This window comes from Agelaius phoeniceus, chromosome 38 (assembly GCF_051311805.1).
Source record: "Agelaius phoeniceus isolate bAgePho1 chromosome 38, bAgePho1.hap1, whole genome shotgun sequence".
In the NCBI taxonomy this organism is placed as follows: Eukaryota; Metazoa; Chordata; class Aves; order Passeriformes; family Icteridae; genus Agelaius; species Agelaius phoeniceus.
The window spans coordinates 1,222,756-1,244,991 of NC_135304.1; the positions used below are offsets into that span (position 1 = coordinate 1,222,756).

General features: G+C 62.2%; 2 protein-coding genes across 2 annotated transcripts in view; one reads left to right on the forward strand and one right to left on the reverse strand.

The window, feature by feature from the left end:
- Positions 1-18,815, forward strand: part of UBA1 (ubiquitin like modifier activating enzyme 1) — a 33,855-nt gene extending 15,040 nt beyond the window's left edge. Inside the window, exons 12-26 of the mRNA XM_077172372.1 lie at positions 657-767; positions 1,760-1,840; positions 3,013-3,168; positions 4,172-4,337; positions 5,675-5,871; positions 6,750-6,814; positions 9,488-9,683; positions 11,428-11,502; positions 12,793-12,982; positions 13,795-13,883; positions 13,966-14,058; positions 14,944-15,135; positions 16,038-16,139; positions 16,841-16,941; positions 18,507-18,815. Of these exons, the coding sequence (XP_077028487.1) occupies positions 657-767; positions 1,760-1,840; positions 3,013-3,168; positions 4,172-4,337; positions 5,675-5,871; positions 6,750-6,814; positions 9,488-9,683; positions 11,428-11,502; positions 12,793-12,982; positions 13,795-13,883; positions 13,966-14,058; positions 14,944-15,135; positions 16,038-16,139; positions 16,841-16,941; positions 18,507-18,642 (1,950 nt within the window). The 3' untranslated portion in view covers positions 18,643-18,815. The remainder of the gene's footprint in view (positions 1-656; positions 768-1,759; positions 1,841-3,012; positions 3,169-4,171; positions 4,338-5,674; positions 5,872-6,749; positions 6,815-9,487; positions 9,684-11,427; positions 11,503-12,792; positions 12,983-13,794; positions 13,884-13,965; positions 14,059-14,943; positions 15,136-16,037; positions 16,140-16,840; positions 16,942-18,506) is intronic.
- Positions 18,816-19,280: 465 nt separating this feature from the next.
- Positions 19,281-22,207, reverse strand: VMA22 (vacuolar ATPase assembly factor VMA22). Its single transcript, XM_077172377.1, is given in 11 exon segments — positions 19,281-19,855; positions 20,163-20,244; positions 20,247-20,294; positions 20,543-20,618; positions 20,620-20,638; positions 21,047-21,108; positions 21,111-21,152; positions 21,611-21,685; positions 21,687-21,712; positions 22,047-22,137; positions 22,139-22,207. Coding segments are annotated over 11 exon segments (819 nt in total). The 3' UTR covers positions 19,281-19,626.
- Between the last annotated feature and the right edge of the window lie 29 nt (positions 22,208-22,236).

The window sequence follows — 22,236 nt, forward strand, 5'->3', positions numbered from 1 at the left end:
CCAGACTTGGTGTGCCCTGGTGTCCCCTGGGTCACTGTGGTGTCCCTAAGGTGCTCACTGGGGTTCCCTCGAGGTCGCTGCCTTGTCCTTGTCCTGTCCCTGACGTGTCCCAGGGTCCCAGCCCTGTCCCTGACATGTCACTTGAGATGTCCCTGGTGTGTTCCCCAGAATTTCCCTGTCCCTGATACTTCCCTGGCTGTCCCTGCCATGTCCCTGTGCTGTCCCCAATGTTTCCCCAGGCTGTCCCTGTCCCTGACATATCCCAGGGCTGTTTGTGATGTGTCCCTGACTGTCCCCAGGCTGTCCCTGTCCCTGACTGTCCCCAAGCTGTCCCTGTCCCTGACATGTCCCCGGGCTGTCCCTGTCCCTTACTGTCCCTGATGTGTCCCTGGGCTGTCCCTGTCCCTGACTGTCCCCGGGCTCTCCCTGTCCCTGACGTGTCCCCAGGCTGTCCCGGTCCCTGACTGTCCCCAGGCTGTCCCTATCCCTGACTGTCCCTGATGTGTCCCTGGGCTGTCCCTGTCCCCAGGCTGTCCCTGTCCCTGACTGTCCCCAGGCTGTCCCTATCCCTGACTGTCCCCAGGCTGTCCCTGTCCCTGACTGTCCCCAGGCTGTCCCTGTCCCTGACGTGTCCCCGGGCTGTCCCTGTCCCCCAGGCCGTGTCAGGGAAGTTCACGCCCATCACGCAGTGGCTTTACTTCGACGCGCTCGAGTGTCTGCCCGAGGAGAACCGCGACACGCTGCTCACCGAGGAGCAGTGCCGGCCGGTGAGGGGACACGGGGACACCTGGGGACACACCTGGGGACACCTGGGGGCTGGGGGACATGGGGACACCTGGGGACACCTGAAGGGGCTGGGAGACACCTGAGGAGCAGTGCCGGCCGGTGAGGGGACATGGGGACACCTGGGGACACACCTGGGGGACACCTGAAGGGGCTGGGAGACACCAGAGGAGCATTACTAGCTGATAAGGGAGATGGGGAGATTTGGGGACACCTGTAGGGGCTGGGGGACACTGGGGACACTTGGGGGACACCTGAGGAGAGCCGCGACACGCTGCTCACCGAGGAGCAGTGCCGGCCGGTGAGGGGACATGGGGACACCTGGGGACACCTGGGGGACACCTGAAGGGGCTGGGAGACACCTGAGGAGCAGTGCCGGCCGGTGAGGGGACATGGGGACACCTGGGGACACACCTGGGGGACACCTGAAGGGGCTGGGAGACACCTGAGGAGCATTACCAGCTGGTAAGGGAGATGGGGACATTTGGGGACACCTGTAGGGGCTGGGGGACACTGGGGACACTTGGGGGACACCTGAGGAGAACTGCAACACACTGCTCACCGAGGAGCAGTGCCAGCTGAAGGGGACATGGGGACACCTGGGGACACGTGGGGGACACCTGGAGGGGCTGGGAGACACCTGAGGAGCAGTGCCAGCCAGTGAGGGGACACCTGAGGGACATTCATGGGGGCTAAGGGACACATGAGGAGAACTGCAGTGGGGGACACCAGGGGGGCTGCAGGTGTCACCCCTGGGTGCTGTCATCTTTGGGGGGACATTGCTTAGGGGGGATCCCCATTGGTCACCCCGTTGGGGACAGCAGGTGGTGGCCACCCAGCACCCGTGGGTGGTCATTCCGTGAGGACACAGCCGTGGCTGCTGTCACCCCCGAGTGCCCGTGGTGGCTCTGCAGCCGCGGGGGTGTCCCCTGGCAGGTGACACAGCCAGGTGACGCCGGTGTCGCGTCGTCCCCAGCGCAACAGCCGCTACGACGGGCAGATCGCCGTGTTCGGGGCCGAGCTGCAGGCCAAGCTGGGCGCCCAGAAGTACTTTGTGGTCAGTGTCCCCAATGTCCCCAATGTCCTCAAGTGTCCCCACCCACGTTCTCCATCGTCCCCGAGTCTCCTGTGTTGTCACCTCTTCCTCAAACGTCACCAAATTTCCCTTCGTGGATTTACCAAGCGTCGCCTCTCCCACACGCACGTCCCCAGCTCTCCTGGGCCACCCTAAGTGTCCCCATGTGTCCCTTAGGTGTCCCTTGGTGTCCTCACACGTTTCCTGATTGTTCCTTCAAGTCATCTCTATGTCCTCAATGTCCCTTGTGTCCCCATGCCCTGATTGCCCCAGAATGTCCCCTCACCCCTATCCCTTTCTCACCCTCTGTTCCCAACCCCCTGGGCCACCTCCTGCTGTGTCCCCACACATCCCCACATGTCCCCAACCCCACAGGCCACCTCCTGCTCTGTCCCCACACGTCCCCAACCCCATGGGCCACCTCTGGCTGTGTCCCCACATGTCCCCAACCCTGTGGGCCACCTTGTGCTCTGTCCCCACACATCCTCACATGTCCCCAATCCCACAGGCCATGTCCTGCTGTGTCCCCACATGTCCCCAATCCCACAGGCCACCTCCTGCTGTGTCCCCATGTCTTCACTTCTGCCCACACACGTCCCCACATGTCCCCAACCCCACAGGCCACCTCCTGCTCTGTCCCCACATGTCCCCAACCCCATGGGGCATCTCGTGCTGTGTCCCCACATGTCCCCAGCCCTGTGGGCCACCTCGTGGCTCTGTCCCCACATGTCCCCAGCCCTGTGGGCCACCTCCTGCTCTGTTCCCACACATCCTCACATGTCCCCAACCCCACAGGCCATGTCCTGCTGTGTCCCCGCATGTCTTCACTTCTGCCCGTACGTGTCCCCACATGTCCCCAACCCCATGGGCCACCTCGTGCTTTGTCCCCACATGTCCCCAACCCTGTGGGCCACCTCCTGCTCTGTCCACACATGTCTTCGCTTCTGTCCACACATGTCCCCACATGTCCCCAACCCCCTGGGCCACCTCGTGCTTTGTCCCCGCATGTCCCCAGCCCTGTGGGCCACCTCGTGGCTCTGTCCCCACGTGTCCCCAACCCCATGGGCCACCTCGTGGCTCTGTCCCCACATGTCCCCAGCCCTGTGGGCCACCTCGTGGCTCTGTCCCCACGTGTCCCCACGTGTCCCTGCCAGGTGGGGGCGGGGGCCATCGGCTGCGAGCTGCTCAAGAACTTCGCCATGGTGGGCCTGGGCTGCGGCCCCGAGGGCAGCGTCACCGTCACCGACATGGACACCATCGAGAAGTCCAACCTCAACCGCCAGTTCCTCTTCCGGCCGTGGGACGTCACGGTGAGGGCTGGGAGTGACCCAAGGGTTGGCCAACGTTGGGAGGGAGGAGTTGGGGGGACAATGAGGGGCAGAGTTTGGGGGGTCTGGAGAGGCAGAGCCGGGGGTGCGTTGGGTGGCCACCCTTAAGATGGTGCCATTGAGTTGGCCAAGGTCAACATTGAGTTTCATGCTTGGTGTCAAGGATTGAGTTTTGTGCTCAACGTCAGCGGTTGAGTGTCATACTCAATGTCAACACTTGAGTTTTTCAACCAATGGCAACGGTTGAGTTTCATGCTCAACATCAACAGTTGAGTTTCTTGGCCAATATGAATGATCGAGTTTTGCGCTCGATGCCAGGAGTTGAGTTTCTTTGGTCAATGTCAACATTTGGTTTTTCTGGTTAATATCAATGACAGCTTTGTACTCAATGTCAACAGTGGAGTTTCTTGGCCAATGCCAATGGTTGAGTTTCTTGGCCAACGTCAACTTTGTACTCAACGTCAACAGTTGAGTTTCTTGGCCAACATCAATGATTGAATTTTGTTCTCAACGTCAACTGTTGAGTTTCTTGACCAACATCAATGGTTGAATTTTGTGCTCAACGTCAACAGTTGAGTTTCTTGGCCAATGTCAACGATTGAATTTTGTGCTCAACATCAACGGTTGAGTTTCTTGACCAACGCCAATAGTTGAGTTTCATGGCCAACATCAACGATTGAATTTTCTACTCAACGTCAACAGTTGAGTTTCTTGGCCAACATCAATGATTGAATTTTGTGCTCAACGTCAACAGTTGAGTTTCATGGCCAACATCAATGATTGAATTTTGTGCTCAACGTCAACAGTTGAGTTTCTTGACCAACATCAATGGTTGAATTTTGTGCTCAACGTCAACAGTTGAGTTTCTTGACCAACGTCACCGATTGAGTTCCCGAGCTGTGTCAATGCATTAGGAAAGGGGCGTGGCCTACCAGGGCGTGTCCCGAGGGGCGGGGCTCACCTCCCGGCTGTTCCCCGCCCACAGAAGCTGAAGTCCGAGCGGGCGGCGGCGGCGGCGCGGGAGATGAACCCGGCGCTGCGCGTCAGCAGCCGCACCGACCGCGTGGGCCCCGACACCGAGCGCGTCTACGACGACGACTTCTTCGAGGGGCTGGACGGCGTGGCCAACGCGCTGGACAACGTGGACGCGCGTGAGCACGGCGGGCTGGGGGCCACAGGGAGCTTGGGGGGGCTCTGGGGACCCTTTGGGGGGCTCTGGGGACCCTTGGGGGGCTGGAGAGACCCTTAGGGGGTTATGGGGATCCTTGGGGAGCTACATGGACCCTTGGGGGGTATGGGGACCTTTGGGGGGTTATGGGGATCCTTGGGGGGCTGGAGAGACCCTTAGGGGGCTATGGGGACCCTTTGGGGGGGCTGTGGGGACCCTTTGGGGGGGCTGTGGGGAGCCTTGGGGGGCTGGAGAGACCCTTGAGGGGCTATGGGGATGCTTGGGGGGCTACACGGACCCTTGGGGGGTATGGGGACCTTTGGGGGGTTATGGGGATCCTTGGAGAGCTGGAGAGACCCTTTGGGGGTCCCTCTTGGGGGGCTATGGGGACCTTTGGGGGGCTGGGGGCCACAGAGAGCTCGGGGGGGCTGGAGGGACCCTTGGGGGGCTATGGGGACCTTTGGGGTGCTGAAGGGACCCTTGGGGGGGCTCTGGGGACACTCAGGGGGCTACAGGGACCCTTGGGGGGTATGGGGATCATTGGGGGACTATGGAGACCCTTGGGGGGCTATGGGGATTCTTGGGAGGCTGCCCCATAGCCCCTGCTTGTGCCCTATATCTGAAGGTTCCCCTACAGCCCTTTGGGGTGCCCCACACCCCCTGAGCTGCCCCATAACTGCCCCACACCCCCAGGCAGGGCTGTACATGGACCGGTGCTGCATTTACCATAGGGTTTGCTATATCACCCTGCTCATGCCCCATATTTTGGGGTGCCCTAGAGCCCCTTTGGGGGTGCCCCACACTCCCTGAGCCGCCCCATAACTGCCCCCACACCCCCGGGCAGGGCTGTACCTGGTCTGGCACTGTATTTACTGTAGGGTCCCCTATATCCCTTGGTCATGCCCCATATTTCGGGGTGCCCTACAGCCCTTGGGGGTGCCCTACAGCCCCTTTGGGGTGCCCCACACCCCCTGAGCTGCCGCATAACTGCCCCACACCCCCAGGCAGGGCTGTACATGGACCAATGCTGTATTTACCATAGGGTTTGCTATATCACCCTGCTCATGCCCCATATCTAGGGGTGCCCTAGAGCCCCTTTGGGGGTGCCCCACACCCCCTGGGCTGCCCCATAACTGCCCCCACACCCCCGGGCAGGGCTGTACATGGACCAATGCCGTATTTACTGTAGGATCCCCTATATCACCTTGCTCATGCCCCATATCTAGGGGTGCCCTACAGCCCTTGGGGGTGCCCTACAGCCTCTTTAGGGTGCCCCACACCCCCTGGGCTGCCCCATAACTGCCCCACCCCCCCGGGCAGGGCTGTACATGGACCGGCGCTGCGTTTATTACCGGAAGCCGCTGCTGGAGTCGGGCACGTTGGGCACCAAGGGCAACGTGCAGGTGGTGATCCCGTTCCTGAGCGAGTCCTACAGCTCCAGCCAGGACCCCCCCGAGAAGGCCATTCCCATCTGCACCCTCAAGAACTTCCCCAACGCCATCGAGCACACGCTGCAGGTGCGTCCAGGTGTGCCCAGGCCTCTTTTGGGGGCACCTGCTGTGTCCCAGGTGGTTTTTTTGGGGGTGTTCCAGATGGTTGGGTGGTGTTTGAGGGGTGCTGGATAGCCCAGGGGTGCTGTTTTAGGGCACCCCAGAATTTGTGTTTCTTGCTTTGGGGTGTTCTGGATCTGGAGTTGAGGTTTGGGGGGGTTTTGGACGCTGGAGTTGTTGTTTTGGGGGGCGGTGGACACCGGGTTCCCTGGTTTTTGGGGCTCCTGGGTTGTGGTTTGGGGGGCTCTGAACACTTGGGTTGTGGTTTAGGGGTGTCCTGGACACTGGGGTCCCAGTTTGGGGGGATCCCAGACTCAGTGTTCCCTGGTTTTGGGGATCCTGGACACTGAAGTGCCCATTTTGGGGGGGTCTTGGACACCAGGGTTGTTTTTTGGGGGATCCCAGACTCAGTGTTCCCTGGTTTTGGAGGTTCTGGACACTTCAGTCCCCATTTTGGGGGGTTTTGGATGCCGGGTGTTGGTTTGGGGGTGTCCTGGGCACTGCAGTCCCTGTTTTGGAGGTTCTTGGGCACTGCAGTCCCCGTTTTTGGGGTGTCCTGGGCACTCCAGACCCTGTTTTGGGGTGCCCTGGGCCCTCCAGTCCCCATTTTGGAGGTTCTTGGGCACTACAGTTCCCGTTTTGGGGTGCCCTAAACACTCCAGTCCCCATTTTGGGGTGCCCTGGGCACTCCAGTCCCTGTTTTGGGGTGTCCTGAGCACTTCAGTCCCTGTTTTGGGGTGTCCTGGGCGCTCCAGTCCCTGTTTTGGGGTGTCCTGAGCACTCCAGTCCCCGTTTTGGGGTGCCCCTGGTGCCAGGACCCCCCAGTGACCCCCCCGTTTTTGCAGTGGGCTCGTGATGAGTTCGAGGGGCTCTTCAAGCAGCCGGCCGAGAACGTGAACCAGTACCTGATGTGAGTGTGGGGCACGGGCACCCCAAATCCCACAGGAGCCCCCCAAATCCCACAGGAGCCCCCCAAATCCCAATGGACCCCCCCAAATCCCAATGGACCCCCCCAAATCCCACAGGAGCCCCCCAAGGTTCTTGGAGTGGACCCTGTGACTCATTGAGAGCCCTCCTTAACTCTGTACCCCCCTTTTCCCTGGAGACCCCAAATTCCTGGAGGGGACCCTGTACCCCCATAACCCCCTGTACCCCCATAACCCCCTGTACCCCCGTAATTCCCTGCACTCCCTTTTCCCCCAGGGACCCCAAGTTCCTGGAGCGGACCCTTTACCCCTGTACCCCCATAACCCCTGTGACCCCCCCCCATAACCCCTGTACCCCCTTTCTCCCCCCAGGGACCCCAAGTTCCTGGAGCGCACCCTGCGCCTGGCGGGCACCCCTGTGACCCCCCCCATAATCCCCATAACCCCCTCTTTTCCCAGTGACCCCAAGTTCCTGGAGCGCACCCTGTGACCCCCCATTGTCACCCCTGTGACCCATTGTCACCCCTGTGACCCACTGTCACCCCCTTTCTCCCCCCAGGGACCCCAAGTTCCTGGAGCGCACGCTGCACCTGGCGGGCACCCCTGTGACCCCCCCATAATCCCCATAACCCCTGCACCCCCTTTTCCCTCCAGTGACCCCAAGTTCCTGGAGCAGACCCTGTGACCCATTGTCACCCCCTGTGACCCATTGTCACCCCCTTTCTCCCCCCAGGGACCCCAAGTTCCTGGAGCGGACCCTGCGCCTGGCAGGGACCCCTGTGACCCCCCCTATAACCCCCTGTGACCCATTGTCACCCCCCTGTGACCCATTGTCACCCCTGTGACCCATTGTCACCCCCTCTTTTCCCCAGGGACCCCAAGTTCCTGGAGCGCACCCTGCGCCTGGCAGGCACCCCTGTACCCCTTTAACCCCTGTGACCCATTGTCACCCTCTGTGACCCATTGTCACCCCTTTTCCCCCAGGGACCCCAAGTTCCTGGAGCAGACCCTGTGACCCATTGTCACCCCCTCTGACCCTCCCATAATCCCTTGCACCCCCTTTCTCCCCCCAGGGACCCCAAGTTCCTGGAGCGGACCCTGCGCCTGGCGGGCACCCGTGTCCCCCCCTAACCCCTGTGACCCATTGTCACCCCCTGTACCCCTCTTTTCCCCCAGGAACCCCAAGTTCCTGGAGCGCACGCTGTGACCCATTGTCACCCCCTGTGACCCATTGTCACCCCCTTTCTCCCCCCAGGGACCCCAAGTTCCTGGAGCAGACCCTTTACCCCTGTACCCCCATAACCCCTGTGACCCCCCCCATAACCCCTGTACCCCCTTTCTCCCCCCAGGGACCCCAAGTTCCTGGAGCACACCCTGTGACCCATTGTCACCCCCTGTGACCCATTGTCACCCTCTGTACCCCCTTTTTCCCCCAGGGACCCCAAGTTCCTGGAGCGCACCCTGTGACACCCCCCATTGTCACCCCTGTGACCCATTGTCACCCCTGTGACCCATTGTCACACCCTGTGACCCATTGTCACCCCTCTTTCCCCCCAGGGACCCCAAGTTCCTGGAGTGCACGCTGCGCCTGGCAGGCACCCCCTGTGACCCATTGTCACCCCCTCTTTTCCCAAGGACCCCAAGTTCCTGGAGCGCACCCTGTGACCCATTGTCACCCCTGTACCCCATTGTCACCCCTGTGACCCATTGTCACCCCCTCTTTTCCCCAGGGACCCCAAGTTCCTGGAGCGCACCTTGTGCCTGGTGGGCACCCCTGTGACCCCCCCATAACCCCCTGTGACCCACTGTCACCCCCTGTGACCCATTGTCACCCCTGTGACCCATTGTCACCCCTCTTTTCCCCAGGGACCCCAAATTCCTGGAGCGCACCTTGTGCCTGGTGGGCACCCCTGTGACCCATTGTCACCCCCTCTGACCCATTGTCACCTCCTGTACCCCTCTTTTCCCCAGGGACCCCAAGTTCCTGGAGCGCACGCTGTGACCCATTGTCACCCTGACCCATTGTCACCCCCTGTGACCCATTGTCACCCCCTGTACCCCCTCTTTTCCCCAGGGACCCCAAGTTCCTGGAGCGCACCCTGTGACCCCCCATTGTCACCCCTGTGACCCATTGTCACCCCCTCTTTTCCCAGGGACCCCAAGTTCCTGGAGCGCACCCTGTGACCCCCCCTATAACCCCCCTGTGACCCATTGTCACCCCCTGCACCCCATTGTCACCCCTGTGACCCATTGTCACCCCTCTTTCCCCAGGGACCCCAAGTTTCTGGAGCGCACCCTGTGACCCCCCATTGTCACCCCTGTGACCCATTGTCACCCCCTGTACCCCATTGTCACCCCTGTGACCCATTGTCACCCCCTGTGACCCATTGTCACCCCTGTGACCCATTGTCACCCCCTCTTTTCCCAGGGATCCCAAGTTCCTGGAGCGCACGCTGCGCCTGGCAGTCACCCCTGTACCCCTTTAACCCCTGTGACCCATTGTCACCCCTCTTTTCCCAGGGACCCCAAGTTCCTGGAGCGCACGCTGCGCCTGGCGGGCACCCCTGTGACCCCCCCTATAACCCCCTGTGACCCATTGTCACCCCTGTGACCCATTGTCACCCCCCTGTGACCCATTGTCACCCCTCTTTCCCCAGGGACCCCAAGTTCCTGGAGCGCACGCTGCGCCTGGCGGGGACGCAGCCGCTGGAGGTGCTGGAGGCCGTGCAGCGCAGCCTGGTCAGCGACCGGCCCCGAGCCTGGCCCGACTGCGTGGCCTGGGCCTGCCGGCACTGGCACCGCCAGTACAGCAACAACATCCGCCAGCTGCTGCACAACTTCCCCCCGGGACAGGTGGGCACCTCATAATTACCTCATTAGTCTCATTAATTACCTCATTTGCCTGGATTAATGATGCTATTAACCCCATTAGTTACCTTATTTACCTCCATTGCTTCATTTACCCCAACCTCATTTACCCCAACATCCGCCAGCTGCTGCACAACTTCCCCCCGGGACAGGTGGGCACCTCATAATTACCTCATTAGTCTCATTAATTACCTCATTTGCCTGGATTAATGATGCTATTAACCCCATTGGTTACCTTATTTACCTCCATTGCTTCATTTACCCCAACCACATTTACCCCAACATCCGCCAGCTGCTGCACAACTTCCCCCCGGGACAGGTGCGAGAGCCTTAATTCCCTCGTTAGCCTCATTAATTACATCGTTCGCCCTGATTAATTTCCCTATTAACCCCATTAGTTACCTTATTTACCCCCATTGCTTCATTTACCCCAAACACATTCACCCCAACATCCGCCAGCTGCTGCACAACTTCCCCCCGGGACAGGTGGGCACCTCATAATTACCTCATTAGCCTCATTAATTACCTCATTAGCCTGGATTAATGATGCTATTAACCCCATTAGTTACCTTGTTTACCCCAAACACATTCACCCCAACATCCGCCAGCTGCTGCACAACTTCCCCCCGGGACAGGTGGGAGAGCATTAATTACCTCGTTAGTCTAATTAATTACATCGTTCGCCCTGATTAATTACATCGTTCGCCCTGATTAATTTCCTTATTAACCCCATTAGTTACTTTATTTACCCCAATGAATTAACTCATTTACCCCAACATCCGCCAGCTGCTGCACAACTTCCCCCCGGGACAGGTGCGAGAGCATTAATTGCCTCGTTAGCCTCATTAATTACATCATTAACCCTGATTAATTGCCCCATTAGCCCTATAAGTTACCTCATTTACCCCAAACACATTTACCCCAATATCCGCCAGCTGCTGCACAACTTCCCCCCGGGACAGGTGGGAGAGCTTCATTGCCTCGTTATTTAATTAATTACCTCATTAGCCATGATTAATGATGCTATTAACCCCATTAGTTACCTTATTTACCCCCATTGCTTCATTTACCCCAACATCCGCCAGCTGCTGCACAAATTCCCCTCAGGAAAGGTGGGACTGCCTTAATTAATTTGTTTATTTAAGTAATTACATTTTTAGCCCAGATTAATTACCCCATTAACCCCATTAGTTATCTCATTTACCCCAGTCAATTACCTCATTTACCCCAACAGCCACCAGCTGCTGCACAAATTCCCCCCAGGACAGGTGGGAGTCCCTTAATGAACTCATTAACCTGATTAATTACATTGTTAGCCCTAATTAATAACCACAGTAACCTCGTTAGTTACCTCATTTACTCCAATATCTGCCAATGGCTGCACAAATGGGAGAGCCTTTGTTGCCTTGTTAATTTAATCAATTACATCATTAACCCTGATTAATTACCACATTAATTACCTTGTTTACCCCATTGCTTCGTTTACCCCAATTAATTACCTTGTTAACCCTATTAATTACTTCATTTACCCCAATTAATTGCCTTGTTAACCCTATTAATTACCTCATTTACCCCAATACCTGCCAAGACAGGGGAGCACCTCTTGATTGCCTCGTTAATCTAATTAATTACCACGTTAACCTAAACAATTGGCTCATTAACTCCAATTATTAATAGCTCATTAAGCTCAATTAATGACCTCGTTAACCCTGATTTTCTCCCCCTTTAGAAAACGAACTCGGGGACCCTGTTCTGGTCGGGGCCCAAGCGCTGCCCCCACCCCCTCGTGTTCGACCCCGACAACGTGAGTGGGGTCACCTGGGGGGGGGGGTGGGGACATCACCTGGGGGGGTGGGGACATCACCTGGGGGGTGGGGACATCACCTGGCTCACCTGTGGGGCTGGGGATGTCACCTGTGTCATTCTTTGGGCCCCACCGTCCTAAAAATCCATTTTTTGGGAGTTGTTGGGCATTGTTGGGTTCCAGTTTTTGGGTGCCACCCCCTGCCTCATGGCTACCACCCCTGCCTTGTGGGTGCCACACCTGTCCCCCATGGGTGCCCCTCTGGGTGCCACCCTTGCTCCTCTGGGTGCCAGCCCTGCACCGTGGGTGCCCCTCCATGGCGCTCTGGGTGCCACCTTCCCCCTATGGGTGCCCCTCTGGGTGCCACCTGTGCCCCGTGTCCCACAGCCCCTGCCCCTTTGGGTGCCACCTGCCCCCTATGGGTGCCACCAATCCCCTCTGGGTGCCACACGTGTCCCGCAGCCCCTGCACCTTTGGGTGCCACCTGCCCCCTATGGGTGCCCCCCATGCCCCTCTGGGTGCCACCCTTGCTCCTCTGGGTGCCAGCCCTGCACCGTGGGTGCCCCTCCATGGCGCTCTAGGTGCCACCTGCCCCCTATGGGTGCCCCTCTGGGTGCCACCCGTGCCCCGTGTCCTGCAGTCCCTGCCCCTTTGGGTGCCACCTGCCCCCTATGGGTGCCCCCCATGCCCCTCTGGGTGCCACCTGTGCCCCTGTGGGTGCCACCAATCCCCTCTGGGTGCCACACGTGTCCCGCAGCCCCTGCACCTTTGGGTGCCACCTGCCCCCCGTGTGTACCCCCAGTCCTCTCTGGGTGCCACCCATGCCCTGTGTCCCTCAGCCCATGCCCTTCTGGGTGCCACCTGTGTCCCTCTGGGTGCCACCTGTGCCCCTCTGGGTGCCCCCCAATCCCCTCCAGGTGCCACCCGTGTCCCGCAGTCCCTGCCCCTTTGGGTGTCACCTGCCCCCTATGGGTGCCCCCCATGCCCCTTTGGGTGCCACCTGTGCCCCTATGGATGCCACCTGTGCCCCTGTGGGTGCCACCTGTGCCCCTGTGGGTGCCACACCTGTCCCCTCTGGGTGCCACCTGTGCCCCTCTGGGTGCCACCCATGCCCCGTGTCCCACAGCCCCTGCACCTTTGGGTGCCACCTGCCCCCCGTGTATACCCCCAATCCCCTCTGGGTGCCACCTGTGCCCCTCTGGGTGCCACCTGTGCCCTCTGGGTGCCCTCCATGCCCCTCTGGGTGCCACCTGTGCCCCTCTGGGTGCCACCTGTGCCCGTGTCCCCCAGCCCCTGCACCTGGACTACGTGGTGGCGGCGGCGAACCTGTTTGCTCAGAGCTACGGCATCGCGGGCTCGCGGGACCGGGCGGCCGTGGCCGAGCTGCTGCGGCACGTCCGGGTGCCCCCGTTCGCGCCCAAGGCCGGCGTGCGCATCCACGTGTCCGACCAGGAGCTGCAGAGCGCCAGCGCCGCCCTGGGTACGGCACGGGGGCACTGGGAGCACTGGGAGAGGGGCTGGGGGCACTGGGAGCACTGGGAGAGGGGCTGGGGGTACTGGGAGAGGGGCTGGGGGCACTGGGAGCACTGGGAGAGGAGCTGGGGGTACTGGGAGCACTGGGACAGGGGCTGGGGGCACTGGGAGAGGAGCTGCAGAGCGCCAGCGCCGCCCTGGGTACGGGATGGGGGCACTGGGACAGGGGATGGGGGTACTGGGAGCACTGGGAGCACTGGGAGAGGGGCTGGGGGCACTGGGAGAGGGACTGGGGGCACTGGGAGAGGGGCTGGGGGCACTGGGAAAGGGACTGGGGGCACTGGGAGAACTGGGAGAGGCGCTGGGGGCACTGGGACCGGGACTGGGGACACTGGGACAGGAGCTGCAGAGCACCAGTGCTGCCCTGGGTATGGGATGGGGGCACTGGGAGCACTGGGAGAGGAGCTGGGGGCACTGGGAGCACTGGGAGAGGGACTGGGGGTACTGGGAGCACTGGGAGAGGCGCAGGGGGCACTGGGACAGGGACTGGGGGATACTGGGAGCGGGGCTGGGGGCACTGGGGAGCTGCCAATGCCACACTGGGCACAGGCTGGGGCCACTGGGGCTACTGGGGGCCTGGCAGTGCCACTGCAGGTGAGGGGCTGGGGGGGTCCCAGGTGGCAAGGGGGTGCCAGGGGAGTCCCACAGGTACCCAGGGGATGCCAAGGGAGTCCCACAGGTGCCCAGGGGGTGCCAGGGGGGTCCCACAGGTGCCCAGGGGGTGCCAGGGGGGTCCCACGTGTGTCTCCCTCCCCACAGACGACGGGCGCCTGGAGGAGCTGAAGGCGTCGCTGCCCAGCCCTGAGGAGCTCCCAGGGTTCCGGATGTTCCCCATCGACTTTGAGAAGGTGGGTGCTGCCCCCTTTGGGTGCCCCCTGCCCACCCTTGGGTGCCCCCTGCCCACCTTCACCCACCCCTGGCTGTCCCCAGGACGATGACACCAATTTCCACATGGATTTCATCGTGGCCGCCTCCAACCTGCGGGCGGAGAACTACGACATCCCCCCCGCCGACCGCCACAAGGTGGGCACTGGGAGGGACTGGGGATACTGGGGAGGGACTGGGAGACACTGGGGGGGACACTGGGAGCACTGGGGAGACACTGGGGGGGACACTGGGAGCACTGGGGAGGGACTGGAGGGTACTGGGGAGGGACTGGGAGACACTGGGGAGGGATTGGGGGGTACTGGGGGCACTGGGGAGGGACTGGGGGATACTGGGGAGGGACTGGGGAACACTGGGAGCACTGGGGGGGCACTGGGGAGGCACTGGGGAGGGACTGGGAGGTACTGGGGGCACTGGGGAGGGACTGGGGGGTACTGGGAGAGCACTGGGGAGGGACTGGGGGACACTGGGAGCACTGGGGAGGGACTGGAGGAGGGTTATTATGGGGTGCTGCAGGGTTTTTATGGGGTTTTTATGGGTGCTGGGGGGTGCTTTGGGGTATTCCAGTGGTTATTCTGAGGTGCTGTAGGGTTTTTATGGGGTTTTTATGGGTGCTGGGGGGTGCTTTGGGGTATTCCAGTGGTTATTCTGAGGTGCTGTAGGGTTTTTATGGGGTTATTATGGGTGCTGGGCGGTGTTATGGGGGTTATTATGGGGTGCTGTAAGGTTTTTATGGTGTTATTACGGGTGCTCGGTGTGCTTTGGGGTATTCCAGGGGTTATTATGGGATGCTGTAAGGTTTTTATGGGGTTATTATGGGTGCTGGGGGTACTTTAGGGTATTCCAGGGCTTATTCTGGGATGTGTGGGGCACACACAGAACCCATACAGACCCCACTGTGTCCGTGTGCCCTTTATGGTTCTGTGAGACACTCAGACTGATTTTTTAGGGCCAAACCCCCAAACCCCAAACCCTAAATCCCTTTTTTTTTTATTGGTTTTTTTTGTGTCTTTCTCCCCCCAGAGCAAACTGATCGCGGGGAAGATCATCCCGGCCATCGCCACCACCACGGCGGCCGTGGTGGGCCTGGCGTGCCTGGAGCTCTTCAAGCTGGTGCAGGGGCACCGCCGGCTGAGCTCCTACAAAAACGCCTTCCTCAACCTGGCCCTGCCCTTCGTGGGCTTCTCCGAGCCCCTCGCCTGCCCCCGCAACAAGGTGGGCACTGCCAGGGCCGGGGGGCATCGGCACCGGGGGGATTGGGGTGGCTGGGGGGCAGCAGGAGGGGGTTTGGGGTCACAGTGGGGCTGGGGGGTGTGGGGAGAGGGGGTTTGGGGTCACAGTGGGGCTGGGGGTGTGGGGAGAGGGGGTTTGGGGTGAGAATGGGGCTGGGGGTGTGGGGAGAGGGGGTTTGGGGTCACAGTGGGGCAGGGGGCGGCCGGAGGGGGTTTGGTGTCACAGTGGGGCTGGGGGGCAACAGCACTGGGGGGATTGGGGTGGCTGGGGGGTGGCCAGAGGGGGTTTGGGGCCACAGTGGGGCAGGGGTCACTTCCAGAGGGGATTTGGGGTCACAGTGGGGCTGGGGGTGTGGGGAAGGGGGATTTGGGGTCACACCAGGGCAGGGGTCACTCCCAGCAGGACCAGTGGGGCAGGGGTGACTCCCAGAGGGGATTTGGGGTCACAGTGGGGCAGGGGTCACTCCCAGCAGGGATTTGGGGTCACAGTGGGGCTGGGGGTGTGGGGAGAGGGGGTTTGGGGTCACAGTGGGGCTGGGATCACTCCCAGCAGGGATTTGGGGTCACAGTGGGGCTGGGGGTGTGGGGAAGGGGGATTTGGGGTCACAGTGGGGCTGGGGTCACTCCCAGCAGGGATTTGGGGGTCACAGTGGGGCAGGGGTCACTCCCAGCAGGGATTTGGGGTCACAGTGGGGCAGGGGTCACTCCCAGCAGGGATTTGGGGTCACAGTGGGGCAGGGGTCACTCCCAGCAGGGATTTGGGGGTCACAGTGGGGCAGGGGTCACTCCCAGCAGGGATTTGGGGTCACAGCAGGGCAGGGGTCACTCCCAGCAGGGATTTGGGGTCCCCCCCGTGGCTCTGACTGTCCCCCACCGTGTCCCCAGTACTACGAGGTGGAGTGGACGCTGTGGGACCGGTTCGAGGTGCAGGGGCTGCAGCCCGACGGGCAGGAGATGACGCTGCGCCAGTTCCTCGCCTACTTCAAGGTACTGGGAGCAACTGGGAGGGACTGGGAGGGACTGGGAGGGACTGGGATGGGGGCAGGCAACAACTGAGGGACCCCTGACCAAGAGGGGAGTGCTGGCAAGAGGGCAAAGGTCACGCGCCTGCGGTGGCCGATGTCCCCAAGGCCATGGGTGCCCCATGGTGGCCAATGTCCCCAAGGCCATGAGGTTCCTGCAGTGGCCGATGTCCCCAAGGCCACAGGGTTCCCGTGGTGGCCAATGTCCCCAAACCCTGCTGACCCCTGCGATGGCCAATGTCCCCCAAGGCCGCAGGGTTCCCGTGGTGGCCGATGTCCCCAAGACCATGTGTGCCCCATGGTGGCCGATGTCCCCAAGGCCGCAGGGTTCCTGTGGGTGCCCCATGGTGGCCGATGTCCCCAAGGCCGCAGGGTTCCCGTGGTGGCCAATGTCCCCAAGCCCCGCTGAGCCCTGTGGTGGCCGATGTCCCCAAGGCCGCAGGGTTCCCGTGGTGGCCGATGTCCCCAAGCCTTGCTGACCCCTGTGGTGGCCCATGTCCCCCAAGGCCATGTGTGCCCCATGGTGGCCAATGTCCCCAAGGCCATGAGGTTCCTGTGGGTGTCCCTTGGTGGCCGATGTCCCCAAGGCCACAGGGTTCCCGTGGTGGCCCATGTCCCCAAGGCCATGGGTGCCCCATGGTGGCCGATGTCCCCGTGTCCCCACAGAAGGAGCACCGGCTGGAGATCACCATGCTGTCCCAGGGCGTGTCCATGCTCTACTCCTTCTTCATGCCGGCCGCCAAGCTGCGCGAGCGCCACGACCAACCGTAGGGACACCGGGGACACTGGGGGACATTGGGGACACTGGGGGATGCTGGGGACACTGGGGGATGCTGGGGACACAGGTGGGGCTGGAGGAAGGGCACAGCCTGTGGCAGGGACGTGTCCTGGCGACAAGAACGCAGCCCTGAGGTGGGGGAAATGTCCCAGGGGTGGGGACAGGGCGTGGCAGTGTCCCCTCCATGTGTCCCCTGGCACTCCCTCCCTGTCCCCAGAGTCTGTGTCACATCTCCCTGCCTGCCATGTCCCCCGGTCTCCATACGCTGACAAATGACCCCATGTCCCTGCACTGTCCCCTGTCCCCTCAGGATGACAGAGGCCATGTCCCTGCAAGATGACAGAGACCAGACCCCATCTCCCACCCTGTTCCCCCAGGATGACCATGCCCCCATGTCCCTAGCAATATCCCCTGTCCCCACAGGATGACAGAGGCCATGTCCCCCCTGTCCCCGCAGGATGACAGAGGCCGTGCCCCCTGTCCCTGCCATGTCCCCTGTCCCATCCCCACAGGGACGACAGAGGCTGTGCCCCCTGTCCCTGCCATGTCCCCTGTCCCCACAGGATGACAGAGGCCGTGCCCCCTGTCCCTGCCGTGTCCCCAAGTCCCCTGTCCCCGCAGGATGACACAGACTGTGCCCCCTGTCCCTGCCATGTCCCCCCTGTCCCCGCAGGATGACACAGACTGTGCCCCATGTTCCTTGTCCTGCAGGATGACACAGACTGTGCCCCCCTGTCCCTGCAATGTCCCCCATGTCCCTGCAGGATGACAGAGACCCTACCCCCTGTCTCTGCCATGTCCCCCATGTCCCCTGTCCCCGCAGGATGACAGAGGCCGTTGCCCCATGTCCCTGCCGTGTCCCCCACATCCCCTGTCCCACAGGATGACACAGACTGTGCCCCCTGTCCCTGCCATGTCCCCCCCCGTCCCCACAGAATGACAGAGGCCGTGCCCCCTGTCCCTGCCATGTCCCCCTGTCCCCACAGGATGACACAGACTGTACCCCCTGTCCCTGCTGTGTCCCCTGTCCCATCCCCACAGGATGACAGAGGCCGTGCCCCCTGTCCCTGCCATGTCCCCCCTGTCCTGCAGGATGACACAGACTGTGCCCCCTGTCCCTGCCATGTCCCCCCTGTCCCCGCAGGATGACACAGACTGTGCCCCCTGTCCCTGCCATGTCCCCTGTCCCATCCCCACAGGATGACAGAGGCCGTGCCCCATGTCCCTGCCATGTCCCCCCCATCCCCTGTCCCCACAGGATGACAGAGGCCGTGCCCCCTCTCCCTGCCGTGTCCCCAAGTCCCCTGTCCCCGCAGGATGACGCAGACTGTGCCCCCTGTCCCTGCCATGTCCCCCCTGTCCCCACAGGATGACAGAGGCCGTGCCCCCTGTCCCTGCCAGTCCCCCCTGTCCCCGCAGGATGACACAGACTGTGCCCCTGTCCCCACAGGATGACAGAGGCCGTACCCCCTGTCCCTGCCATGTCCCCCCTGTCCCCGCAGGATGACAGAGGCCGTGCCCCCTGTCCCTGCCATGTCCCCCCTGTCCCCGCAGGATGACAGAGATCGTGACGCGGGTGTCCAAGAAGAAGCTGGGCCGCCACGTCAAGGCGCTGGTGTTCGAGCTGTGCTGCAACGACGACAGCGACGCCGACATCGAGGTGCCCTACGTGCGCTACACCATCCGCTAGGGGGCGCCTGGCCCCGCCCCTCCGCCCGGCCACGCCCCCCGCACAGGCCACGCCCCGTCACGCCCGCCCCTCTCCCATAGTCGTTGTTGTGTCGGCCCCCGCCCCCTGGGTGGGGGCGGGGTCTGGGGGCGGGGCGAGGGCCCCGCCCAATAAACATAGACCTTGGCAAAAAGGGGGCGTGTCTGAGTCACGTTGCGCTGGCAGGGCCGGCATGTGACAGCACAGAGGTGACAATTGACCCTATGGTGGCACTGCTGTGGCTGGCATGTGACAGCAGGGACAAATGAGCCTGTGGTGCCACCAGCATGTGACAGCAGTGACAATGGTACTGCTGTGGCTGGCATGTGACAGTGGTGACAAATGATCCCATGGTGCCACCAGCATGGCCAGCATGTGACACCAGTGACAATGGCACTGCTGTGGCTGGCATGTGACAGTGGTGACAAATGATCCCATGGTGCCACCAGCATGGCCAGCATGTGACACCAGTGACAATGGCACTGCTGTGGCTGGCATGTGACAGCAGGGACAAATGAGCCTACAGTGCCACTGGCACAGCCAGCATGTGACAGAGGTGACACATTATTCCGTGGTGGCATTGGCTATGGTGGCACTGGCACATCTGTCACAGACAGCAATAACGTGTGACCCTGTGGTGGCACCAGGGTGACTTTATTGGGGGGTGGGGACATGGGGGAACCACCCTCAGTCACCTGCTGGGCTCGGTGTCACCTGCAAAGTCCTCAGTGTCACCTGGTGTCACCTCAGTGCCACCCCGCAGGCCTTGGGGACTTGGTGTCACCCACAGGCAGGTGCTGCTGTCCTCCATGTCACCAGTGGCAGCTGTGTCACCTGTGAAAGGTCACCGTGTCACCTGTGTCCCCATGGCTCACAGTGTCACCCTGTGAAAGGTCACCGTGTCACCTGCGTCCCCATGGCTCACAGTATCACCTGTGTCCCCACGCGTCACCTGCAGACGTGTCCTCATCTCACGCAGTCACTGAGGTCACTGTGCCACCCTCGGTGTCCTTGCTGTCCCCAGGGCTTCCCGTGGAGCTCTGGCTGTCCCCCGCTGTCCCCATTGTCCCCATCCAGGTGACGTTTCTGCCGCAGGAGCTGCCGGTACCGGGCGGCCGCCGCCTCCATGGTGGCCTGGAGCTCGGCCACCTCCACGGCCAGTCGTCACCCCTGGGGACAGGGACACCAGGGCGACCTGAGGAGGTCACGGGGGCCAACGACCTTTGGGGACACCCCCAGATTTGGGGTTTTCCCCCGTTCTTGGGTCCCTCTGGGTTTGGGGACCTTTGCTGGTTTTTGGGGTCCCCCCAGTTTCTCCCAGTCCCTCCCAGTTCTTCCCATTTCCTCCCAGTCCCTCCCCAGTTCTTCCCATTTCCTCCCAGTCATCCCCATTTCCTCCCAGTTCCCTCCCGAGTCCCTCCCATTTCCTCCCAGTCCCCCCCATTTCCTCCCATTTCCTCCTAGTTCCTTCCCAGTTCCTCCCAGTCCCCCCCAGTCCTCACCCTTCTGGAAGCTTCCCTGCCGCCTGCCTCAGACTGGGGGGCACCAGGACCCCAAACCAGCCCAGGGGGTCTGGGGGGGGCCCGGGCTGGGGGTCCCCCCTTTTTCAGGGGCTCCCCGGCGCTGCCGCAGCCCTGGGGGAGAGAGAAAGGTCAGAGACCCCCCCCAAAAAAACAACTGAGGGACCCCCAAACACCCACAGGACCCCTCAGAACCCACCCAAGCACCCCAAATTCCCCCCTCCCCAATTCCTCCCTTGCCCCCCCAGCACCCATGGGTGACATCCCCAGACCCCCCAGTCTGTCCCCAACACCCACTGGGGACCCTTCTGGGGACCCCCACACCCACGGACCCCCCCCAAGGGACCCCAAACCCCCCTCACCATCACCCCCCCCCCCTGCTGGGGGTCGGGGGTCCTCGGGGTCCCCCCCTGTTCCAGGCACCTCCTCAAAGTGGGGGGCGTCCCTCTGGGTCCTGCCTGGGGGTGACACAGTGGGGGACAGCGTCACCACCATGTCCTGGTGGCACTCGGCCATCACAGGGGCATCCCAGAACTCCTAAACTTCCCCCACACTGGGGACATTGATGTCACCCCTGTGTCACCTCCCCAAACTGGGGTGGGTCCCTGATGTCCCCATCCCCCTGTCCCTCCTTGTGTCACTGCCACCCCCCCTCAGTGTGTCCCCAATGTTCCCATGTCCCTCCTTGTCTCCCTGCCAGCCCCCCTCAGTGTGTCCCCCAGTGTCCCTCCCAATGTCCCACTGTCCCCCCCCATGTCCCTGTCACCCCAATGAGTGTCCCCAGTGTCCCTCTCTGTGTCCCTGCCACCCCCCTGAGTGTGTCCCCAATGTCCCAGTGTCCCCTCCCCAGTGTCCCTGTCCCCCACCTGTGGCACACACGGACTCGGGGCACCATGGTGGCCCCATACTGCAGGGAGGAGACGCGGTGGGACATCCCAGAGAGTAACGGGCCTGAGCCAGGGACAGCCACCCCTGTGGGGACATTGGGACATCAGGGACACAGCACAGGGACAGCCAACCCAAGGGGACATTGGGGACATCGGGGACACAGCACGGGGACAGCCACCCCTGCAGGGACATTGGGGACACAGCACAGGGACAGCCACCCCTACACAGACACAGGGGGACATTGAATGGGACAGAGGCACATGGCATTAGGGACAGTCACACGGGGGGACACGGGACATTGTGGCGTGTCCCTTTGTGTCCCCACAGTGGGTGACACGTCCCCTCAAGATGTCCCATGATGGGTGGTTTGTCCCCCAGCCATGTCCCCACAGCAGGGCACTGTCCCCAGCTGTGTCCCCATTGGCACATCGCTGTAGCGGGTGACACTCGCCAGGTGTGTCTCTGTGGCAGGTGGCACCTCCTCACACGTGTCCCCGCGAGGGGTGGCATGTCCCCGTAGTGTCCCCATTGTGTCCCCTCACCTGCTCGCAGGTGCTGCTCCAGCTGCTCCGCCGCTGCTGCAGCAGCTCCAGCGCCTCCATCACCTCCAGCGCGGACCGCGTCCAGGGACAGCGACAGCGACCCTGGGGTGGGGGACACGGCTCAGGACCCCCAAACAACACCCGGGGGGGACCCCAGGGGCTCCCCCAGACCCACCAAAACCGCCCCGCACAGGGACCGGTCCGGTGTCCCCCACAGTGCCACCCATGTCCCCGGGAACCCCCCCAGACACCTCCGGGCCCTCAGAGACCCCATCAAGACTCCTCTGGGCCCCCGAAAACCCGCTCAAAAAACCCTCAGGATCCCTGAATCCCCAAAACGCTCCCGATCTTCTGAAAACCCCCCAAAACCCTCGGAGAGCCCTAAAAACACCCCCGGGAGCCCCAGAGACCCCCGGAGCCTCCGGTCCTCCCTCACCGTCCATCGCCGCCCTCACCGCGGCCTCAGGCCCGGCCCCGCCTCGTCCAATCCCAGCTCGCCCCGGCACCTCTCGACCAATCAGCGCGCGTCGCAGCCCGGGAGGCGGGGCCTGCATGAGGGCCGGCAGCTCAGCGGAGTGACGCCGACCCGGCCGCCATCTTGCGTGAGGGTGCAGCGGTTCCTCCCC